Genomic DNA, 10,866 nt, shown 5'->3' on the forward strand with positions numbered 1-10,866 from the left:
TCATTAATGATTGAGACTTCTTTATAATTATTATAAACTTTGGGTAAGAATATAAGTACACATACTAACATGTACGATTGATCAATACTCAATAGTCACACACTTAGAATCAAATTAAAGTGTCCTTTAAAGACCACTTGATACTTTCACCACCATAGCTAAATCCAATAGAAAAAGCAACAAAAGAATAAAGGTAGATGCCAAGCGAATATTATGATATCCATTGCGAAGGTTACTGAAGTACATGTTCGTATATCTTACACGTACACAAACGGCGTGCCTTGCTGGCAACTCCACCCTCTCAAATCAATACATCTGGCAAATACAAAGATTGGTGAATGGCGCTTGGAGTTGGAGGTGACCGATTTAGTACAAGAACCAGCACAAACGAAGAAAAGAGCAGAAAATTGAAGAAATGAAAATGAAGGCAGAAACTGTTACACTGATTCTGGTGAACCTGGCAGGGATAATGGAGAGAGCAGATGAGTCATTGCTACCAGGTGTGTACAAGGAAGTTGGTGCAGCACTTCACACTGACCCAACTGGCCTTGGCTCACTCACTCTTTTCCGATCCATTGTGCAGTCCTCTTGCTACCCCTTAGCTGTCTACCTCGCCGTCCGCCACAACCGCGCCCATGTCATTGCTATCGGCGCTTTTCTTTGGGCCGCTGCCACCTTTCTTGTTGCGTTCTCCTCTACTTTCCTTCAGGTACTAGTTTTCTCTTTTAAGGAGTTTGGAGAAGCGTAGATAGTGTAGTGGATGCATTGTTTTTCTTTCATATCAGTTCTGGTTCAGTTTAGTTGGATTTGTGTTGTTTTTCACCTTTGACTTCTTAAAGTAGAGTAGACATTGGCACATGATGAGGTTTTAGATTCAATTATTTGCTCACGAAACGGATTATTAGAGCCTTAAATTGCCGATAGATAACGATTTAGAAGTCTTAATAAAAGTGGGATTCATTCATGCTAGGACTAGCCACTAAAATTAACCATTAGTATAAATTACACTTTGCAATATAAATTACGTATTTATACATAAATACATAACTTAGCATTGTTGACTTGGATTTTTACTATAAGTGTGCCTATATTCCGTGTCTCCAACTTCTATTTTTTTGGTTTCCCAACACTTGCTTAAATAGACGAGTGAGCTAACCACTCGACCAACCCAAATTAGTAGTCTCCAACTTCTATTTGATCGATGTCATGAACATCTTAGAAAAATTTTTATTGGCGGTCGATGGCCTAATACAGTCCTCTTTTTTAAGAGCTTGGGACTAGTTCTCTAACATAGGCAGAGTTCTTAAAAAAAAAATCCAAAACCTAACACTATTCAAACATAAGTAGTAAGCTATGGTTTGGTGACAGAGTTGGGGAATGGATCCGCAATCGCTAGATCCAATTGACCATGCCAAGTCAATTATGGAATTTTACGATTGATTATATAATTATTTGGGACCCATGCCAATTCTTATCTCCCCAGTTACTAGTAGAGATACACAATGTCTATTTAACGTCCCAGTGAACTGGATTAGATTTTCCTTGCTTTGAATAGCATTGCTAATAAATATAATATGTACTGTGAATCTTCAAATTTGATCCTCCTATATCGCTGTATGTATACCTACAATTATGAGAGAGGTATCTCTAAATTGTGATTCCAAAAAAGCTTTGCAATTTGTCATGGAAATTACGTTTTATGCTAGCATGGATGATGGTTGGTGTAACAAGACTTCGTCATAATCTATTATGGTTATTTATAGTTTGAAGGATAGTTAGTCAGTTAGCTAAAACTATAGAGAAGTAGCAATTCTGTTAGTTAATTGTAGTTGCTGTTAGCATTACTTGGTTATCTCTAATTCTCTATAGACACGCGCAGACACTCAAGTGTAAATAATCAAAATACGATCATGGTTTGTTCCGTCCTTACTTTGGTATCAAGTAAACTCTGATTATTTTAACATGCCTTCTGTTCCATGTCTTGCAATAGAAACTTTGAACTGCTTTCATTACCATAAATCGCAAATTACTGACAACTGCCAAACTTGGTGGTGACTCTTCTGACATGGTATTGCATCCACCGTTATTTCTCCATTCTTCTTCACTCTACTCATGTTTCTGTCCTCGTGGGATCATCCATATCCATTTGTACATGTTACATGATGATAAGAAATTCTTAGATGTTTATGTGAGTTGACAAAACTATCATTATAGGGGGAAAAACTTCAATCGGATAAATATTTTGAAACTTTAAAAAATGTAAACGGGACACATGAAGGATGGAGTATACCAAGGCAACACTACTTCCCAAAACCTCTTCATCGAGTGTTGGCATTTTAGTTCTTTTGCTTTGAAATAGACAAAAAGCACATGTGCAAAGTTCCTAAACAATGTCAGTGTAACTGCTGTCCTATAATAAATATGTAGCTAATTGTATTCACTTTGAACTTTGAAGTCATTGTCTTATAGATAGCTGTATCGCGAGCGTTGAATGGGATTGGCCTTGCATTAGTAGCACCTGCAATTCAGTCCCTTGTGGCCGATTCAACAGATGATAGCAATCGTGGAATGGCTTTTGGATGGCTTCAGCTAACAGGCAATCTTGGTTCCCTTATTGGTGGACTCTTCTCTGTAATGATAGCTCCGATAACGTTCATTGGTATCCCAGGTTGGAGGATTTCCTTCCATATTGTTGGATTGATAAGCATTGTAGTAGGGACTGCAGTCTACCTATTTGCCAATGATCCACACTTCTCCAAGGAAGTGGAAAATGTGAGCAATCAAGTTCCAAGTAAAACGTTTTGGTCAGACGTGAAAGATCTTGTTGAAGAAGGCAAATCAGTTTCTAAGATTCGGTCTTTCCAGATTATTGTTACACAGGGTGTCACTGGTTCCTTTCCATGGTCAGCTTTGTCATTTGCACCAATGTGGTTAGAGCTTACCGGCTTCTCCCACGAGAAAACTGCTTTCCTCATAGCTTTATTTGTTATTGCTAGCTCAGTTGGGGGTTTGTTTGGAGGTAAGATGGGGGATATCCTTTCCATGCGCCTTCCCAATTCTGGGAGGATAATTCTAGCACAGATAAGCTCTGCATCAGCAATTCCTTTAGCAGCAATCCTTTTGCTTGGATTACCGGCTGATCCATCTACAGCAATACTTCATGGCTTGGTTTTGATTATCATGGGGCTCTTCATATCTTGGAATGCTCCAGCTGCAAATAAGTAAGTCTTTCAACTTACATTTTCTCTGTATTTTCTTGCCCATTTGTCCCGATTAAGGATCATCAGATATATCCAATAAACTTATAGAATTATCTGTCCCTCTTCCTGATAAAACTATGTTTTATGAGGCAGAAACATGGCAAGAAATGCAGAAATTGCAAGCATAGTTTGAGAGAATCAATATGAATTCTGAATTGAGTGATAACTCTCAAATGATTCTATCATACAATTTTAGTTTATATAGAAGCTAGTGCAAGCTTAACTCGCATTAGTTAACCTCACTAGAACAACTTACTCTATTCCATTTAACCCTAACTTATTACAATTATTCACTAATAAAACTTATTACGATTGTTCACTAACAAAGTCTGTACTGCTGCATAATTACTATATCAATTATCCTTTCATTTGTAGCATGCCCTGATTTTGGAATATGCAACTTCCATTACATCTAAAATTTCTAGCAATGTTAATTATAAAATATTGTATTTGATTGACTTATAAATGGTACAAGTTAGCTCTCTACAATCCAAATCATTTTAGGATTTTCAAAGTTACTCTTCAATTCTGATTTTGAATTGTCAATAGATACTTTGGCTTTTTGCATCTTCGGTTATCTAATTTCCTTTTTGTGCAAAGAATTATATGTGCGCTAATTGTGCTAATTTGTATCACTTATTATTTCTATAACTGAATTGTGACTTCTCTGAGTATAGTAAATGTAGTTTGTGCTTAGTTTAATGTGGCAATTGTATGGACATCAGTCCAATTTTCGCAGAGATAGTTCCGGAGAGATCCCGAACAAGTGTGTACGCACTTGACCGTTCTTTGGAGTCTATACTATCATCTTTTGCACCCCCTGTAGTGGGGATTTTGTCTCAACATGTTTATGGATATAAGCCCATCCCTAAAGGATCTAGTGAATCTCAAGAGATTTTAACAGATAGAGAGAATGCAGCATCATTGGCCAAGTCGCTTTACATGGCAATAGGAATTCCGATGGCTCTCTGCTGTTTGATATACTCGTTCCTTTACAGGACCTACCCAAGGGACAAGGAAAGAGCTCGGATGGAGGTGTTAATAGAGTCAGAGATGCAGCAAATCGATTCAGATGGTGCAGCAATGATTGAACCAGAAGAACTGTTTATTGGGGATTATGATGGTGATGGTGATGGTGATGGTGTTGATCGTGATGAAGATGAAGAAAACATATTGCTCTACCGGCAGTCCACATTTTCAAACTTCCAACTTAGGTAAATAGTTACTCAGATGAAAAGACGTAGAAAAGGTGGATACTTCAATGATGTCTTCATATGAAGATCATATTGTGAATCATGAGATAGTTCAGTCAAACATGTCAATCCATCTAACAGTTCACAACATGATTTTCATGTGAAACATCATCATTGAAGTATCCACCAACAGAAAATTCAGCAGCTCTTTTACTTAGTTTCCTTGGATCCAGAGATTGTGTTTCAGTTGTTTTCACTGGTGGGTAGTTTTCCGAAACTGAACCTGATTTTTTTTACGGTCCGATTCTTTTGAGGAAAGAGCTTCCCCTTTTGTAACCAATTGGATACAGTGAATGTAATTTTTTTTTCTTGTAACACAATAGCAAGTACTAAAGATGATTGGAAGAGTGGCTGAGAAACGATCCAAATCTCACGAGTATTTGTTTGAGTTTGAATCCCGCCGCTGACATAAGGATTATCTTGGTGGGTGATTTGAAGTACTTTCATAAACACTTTTAAGAGCATAGAGGCATATCCTTATTTTAGCTGAATAACCGAGGTAGAATACATTTAAATCCTTTTGGGATAAGAAAAATCACTACAGGGAGTGGATGAGGGGGCATGGTTGACGGAGATCCAGCACACCACATATCAAACTTTACACCGTTGCAGAACGGATTGAAGACATTCTTGCAGCGACTCCATGCTGCCATTGGGGAAAGGAGGAGGATGATGCGATGGCCATGGTAGTGCGAATGTTGGTAATTGAAGTAAAAGCTTATCAACTAACTATAAGTAAGTTGACCCTAAAAATTCATGAAGAATATATATCTAGTTCGCCATAGTTAACCCAAGACACTAAAATTCTTGTATTGCTGAATTTAAGTTGGTCAAATGGCTAATTTGAGGAGGATGACAACCTTTTTGTTTATGTAATATGCACAATGGTTACAAATTTATGAGTAGGATGTGTCATGTAGAGAATAATTTGGAGTAAAAATAGTTACATTGTTGTAGTAATTCTAAACCATGAGTTAATACTCAATTTGGCAGCTGAAATTTGAGGTGGAATCAATTTGACCCTCAAAATTCTAATAGACTCAACTTGGATTCAAAAATTTGTAATCGTAATTTGCATTAAACTATTGAGTTAATTTTCGTAAATAATGTGTTGATTTGATATATTAATTTGCTGCAATTCGTCACTCAAGTTTCATGCAATGGAGATTTATTAGAGCTTTTCAATAGCTTGACTAATGCTATCAAGATGTTGGAGAGCTAATGAAGCTTTTATAGGAGGTGTAGTAAATCTCAATCACATAAAATTTAGGTAAAGAATTCAAATCTTAGCAAATTAACATGTAAAATCAACACGTTATTTACAAAAATTAATTTAGGAGCTAACGTGAATTATTATGATAAATTTTGGAGTCCAAATTTAATCGATTATAATTTTATTGGTCAATTTGAGTCTAAGCCTCAAATTTGAGAACGAAACTGAATATGAATTTTTTTTTTTTCTTTCGGTATACGAATATGAACTCTATTTTTGGACGTGACAAATATGAACTCTTTGAACCACTTCCAATCAAATTTAGATATTAAGGAAAATTTCTTTAAACCTTTTTTTTGGACATGGGCCAAGTCCAGAAAAAATCCAACCCGACCCGGATACAATACGAGCCGAAAACCCACCCCAGTTGCGCCCCGTTCCCTCCCTCGCCGCAGAGCTCTTCATCCTCCATCAATCACCATGTCGAAGAAGAAGAAACCTCCAGTCTCCCAGCCCTCTGCTCTGATCAGCCAGGCACGTACAACACCTCCCCTTCAATTGGCGTCTTTGTCCGCACTTCTATTCTCCCTTCATACGTCGACACGTCGCTGAAGAACGTTCCTATAGCCTCCCCAACCCTTTGCTCCGTTCGGCCCGAACAGAACCAACCGTCCCTTCACTACACGACTTTATTTACGAGTACTCTTGGCAGGTGTGGTGTGCATGAATCTACGCGCAGACTGCTTTCGATACTATGAAAGAATACTTTGAGAGTTGGAGATCCATGTCGCTGAGAAAAGAGCTGCGCAAATATTGGCTAGTTGGGTTCTTCTCAGTAATATGGATTATTTGGTTACGACCAGGGTTCTGAAAACTGAACCAGATCGGTCGGTTCAATCGGAAAAATCGAGAACCGGTCACTTAGTCGGTCTGGGTAAGGTCAAAAACCATCTGGCAAAAAATCGATAAGAAAACCGGTCGAACCGGCAGTTAACCGGTGAACCGGGAGAACCGTCCGATTTTTTAGCGATTTTTGGTTTGAATATTAAACTACTAAACGGCGTCGTTTTGAAGGTATATAAAAAAAAAAAGAAAAAAAAGAAAAAACAAAAGCTAAACGCAAAGAACCCTAATCCTAATCTCAGTCTCACACTCTCACAAGAGAAAGCACACCATAGCCACCACGGACAGAAGAGAAAGCACCCACCGTCGCATAGCCACCCAGGATGGAGCAGCCCCTCTTCGCCGTCGCATAACCACCACCATCGCCACCGCCATTGCCACCGCATCCCACATCCCACAGCCCCTCTTCGTCGTCGCCAAGCACCCCTCCTTGTTGGTCGTCGCCGAGCTCGCCTCCTCCTTCGTTGCCCTTACTTGCCGCCGGTAATACTCTGCCTTCCACCTCGCCTCCTGTTTAATCGTCGCCTCCTCCTTCTACCTCGCTGCCTTCTGATTTTCTGTGCCTGATTTTATGATTTATTAGCTTGTGATTTGTTCATGATTTATTATCTGTTCGTTTTTTATAATTTTTCTGTTCATGATTTGTTATCTGGATTCATGATTTGGTATCTGTTCATGATTTGTTCATGATGAAATGAGCTGCTGCTTCATGATTTTGGCTGCTGAATTATTTATTTGTTCATGCTGGATTACATGATTTTGGTTGCTGCTTCATGATTTTGGTTGCTGCTTCATGTTTATCTGGATTACATGGATTTGCCTAATGTTGCTGATTCTTCAAATACAGCTTCTTTTGGTGGTACTTCTGATGATGGTGGCTTTGGATTACCTATTTATGATGGAGATATTGGAACACTTAATGATAATTATGATTTTTTATGAGTTGCACCTTTGATTAGTTGAAAACATGCTAGTAATTGTTTCTTTTGAATGTAGAACATATGGGTTTGTCATTATGTGCTTTTTTTTTAGTTATAAACTTTGATGTTTGAAGTTATTTGTGAACTTCTAATATTAAGTTATGGATAACTTATTATGTGAAATTTTAAATTTTATTAAGTTAGAAATTATTGAATTTATATATTTAAAATTATTTTTAGGTTTTTTAATAATTTTATTTAATATTTTATTAAATCGGTTAAACTCCGGTCGAACCAGTAAACCATTGAACCAATGACCTCACCGGTTTATTGACCGGTCCGGTTCTCGCAATCTTGGTTACGACAGAATGATGTCATATTTCAAAGCAAGACAACAGGGGGTCATAGATTGTATGGATCAATCGTTTTCATGTGCTACAGACTGGTGTGGTAAATAACTCATGTTGTTGATGGCTATGCCAGAGATGACATAGGAGTTGTTTTGTCTTTTATGGTTCTTGTCTTTGTCTTTTTTTACTCCATTTGAGTTTTGAGCTCTTTCTTTCAAAAAAAAAAAATTCATAAAATGCGTGCTCATTATCTTAATTTAAAAATGATTAATTTCTCACTTTATTACTTTACTAACTGCTTCACTTTAGAAGATCTTGATTCCTTAAATTTATGAGTAAAACTCCAACTTAACCCCTAACCATTTCACAAACTCTCATTCCGCCCCTCATCGATTGGAAAATGATATTGTGGTTCCTCACAATTAATTTCGCCAGATATTTTATCCTCTCTGTTATTGTCTTCATCCAGAGTTAATGGATCTTATCTACGTGTATCATTAACTCAATACCTGTCAAACAACTATTTAAAGGGACAAATCGTCCTCTGCCCTCTGATGAGTTAGCAGAATGATGTTATTTTACACATCTCAAATAGTTGCTTTAAATGATTACTTGACACATGTTGAGTTAACAATACATGTAGGTAAAATCTGTTAGCTCTAAACGAAAACATTAACAGAAGAGATAGAATATCTGACAAAATTAATCATAAGAGGTTGCAATATCATTTTTCAATCGATGAGGAATAGAATGGAAGTTTATAAAATAGTTAGGAATCAGATTGGGATTTTACTCTAAATTTATAGAGTGATCATCTGACCAAAAAAATTTTATATAGTGATCACATTATAAGACTAATTAAATAAAATTGAAATGATCCATAATCCATTATTATTTTTTCACTTTTCAATAGTATATTAAAAATATATATATAGAAAAATGTAAAAAGGTACTAATACGTGGGCGAATCAAGGTTTTGAAAATCATACCGGTCATCGAATTATTTGTCACTATCTGGTTTATTATTCTAATTGAAATTTAACTAAAAAAATTATTTTTTAATAAAATAATAAATAAATTATAAATAAATATTTATAAAACATAATTATAGTCTAATATAATTTTTTTTTAAATTTAAATAACTGCATAAAATATCATCTACCAAAGTCTTTTATTGTTAGTTCAAAATACAAACTTCAAACTCAAAAGTTAAATAACAAAAAAAAATTCAATATAAAATGTATTCAATCATCAAAATTCGAAAAATCTTTCTGTAGATTTGTTGTATTAGGATCATTATCGGCCAAATTATTATGCATAGATGTATTATTATCAACAAATACTTTTTGATCGACTACTATCCATAATTGAAAACAATAAAGCATGAAGACAATTACAGTCTAGACTCTAGACATAATTAAATCAATAAAACGTTCAATAATCAGCAATCCAGCAACACAAAACACTGTTCAATAATCAACAATCCAGCAGCACAAACACAAACACAAATCACAAAATAATAATCTTGGATCTTTTCGAATAGAGCATGAAAAAATTAAAAAAAAAAAGAACAAGGGAGCAGTGAGCACTGAGCACTAACCTTCGACGAGCAGAGGGCAGACGAAGACGACAGCGGTGAGACAAAGACGATAGCTACCACGATGAAGCTGCTCGACGAAGACGACGACTACCACGACGAAGCTGCTACGGTGTTGGTGGAGGCTAGGGTTATTTGAGCCTATGAGAGGCTTTTTGTGCTTTACTGCTTTCTGATTCAGGAGGAGCTGGGGGGAGTGGGACACGAAGCTCAGGAAGGGTTTTCTTTTTCTTTTTTTTTTTCCGAACCCAAAGAGACGACGTTGTTTTCTTCGAACTGCCCGGTTCCATGTCAACTGACCGGTTCAACGGTTCGCTCCCGATTTTTGTCTGGGCGATTTCTTCCTGTGAACCGAACCATTATTTGTTTAATAATGATTATAAATATTTGTTTCTACATTAAAACTGATCATTTTCTTATTATCAATGCAAAAGCCAATAACACCACTGCCAAATATTTGCAGCTAAGCAGCACTCCAAATTGAGTAGTTTAAACTCACGGTGCATGATCTGCCATGAGTACTTATACGAATAAAAATACAATAGTAAAGATTTGAGCTGGAATCTTGTATAATATTTAAATATTTTTATTCATTAAGTTATTTATCTTTTTAATTATATATGTGCATTATTTATTTAATATTGTGTATTGATATTATTTAAATTTAATATTGTATATTGGCATTATTTATTTATTTATTTATTAAAAAAATTAGATTTATTGACAAATTTTAGGCCAAGTCAAACTTGACAATCAGATTTAGTACTAATTAAAAAGTCTATAATTATAGACTAAATTTAGACTAATATACTTTATTACAAGTCTAATTTGTTGAAGATAAAGTCATATCTGACCTGGTCTGTTTTTACTCCTAATCACAATATTAGTTTTAATCGTAATTAACGATATTTTTAATATGAGTAGTGTTATATAATTAACGCAAACTTTTTTTTCGATATTTGACCTATATTATATATTTTTAATATTAAATTTTAAATAAAAAATTTAAAAAATATGAAAATAAGTTATTGATTAATATTAATAAAAAGTATTAATTCTCACATTTTTGTTTCTTCACAAAGTGGATGTGTACAGAAGATAATTTAAAGATCATAGCTAATTTAGAAAACTGGTACCCTTATCATATTTTTAGCCTATAGAGTTTGACATTTGTGACATTTGAAGCTAAAGTAAGTCAACACAAGAAAATCACGCAATCTTTTAAATCAAACATCTCACTCAGACTGGATGAGTTATAGCCTACACCTGACAAAATGAGGAGAAAGATGCACCTTATACTTTCTACGTTGCTGGCTAGTGCACATTGTTGACGTGTGTTACTTTATTTTCATAAAATGATAAAGTGTGGT

General features: G+C 35.5%; 1 protein-coding gene across 2 annotated transcripts; it reads left to right on the top strand.

The window, feature by feature from the left end:
• Positions 1–202: 202 nt before the first annotated feature.
• LOC107459123 (uncharacterized) lies at positions 203–5,579 on the top strand. 2 transcript variants are annotated; one of them, XM_016077334.3, is made up of 3 exons: positions 203–709; positions 2,470–3,221; positions 3,986–5,577. In XM_016077334.3, exons 1-3 carry the CDS (start codon positions 416–418, stop codon positions 4,476–4,478), a joined length of 1,539 nt encoding a protein of 512 aa, XP_015932820.1. In that variant the 5' UTR covers positions 203–415; the 3' UTR covers positions 4,479–5,577. The 2 variants fall into 2 exon arrangements, with proteins under 2 accessions (XP_015932820.1, XP_020983627.1); XM_021127968.2 differs by having other exon boundaries at positions 561–709; positions 2,456–3,221; positions 3,986–5,579.
• The last annotated feature ends 5,287 nt before the right edge of the window (positions 5,580–10,866 follow it).

The sequence above is a fragment of the Arachis duranensis genome, chromosome 7 (genome assembly GCF_000817695.3).
Source record: "Arachis duranensis cultivar V14167 chromosome 7, aradu.V14167.gnm2.J7QH, whole genome shotgun sequence".
NCBI classification, from domain to species: Eukaryota; Viridiplantae; Streptophyta; class Magnoliopsida; order Fabales; family Fabaceae; genus Arachis; species Arachis duranensis.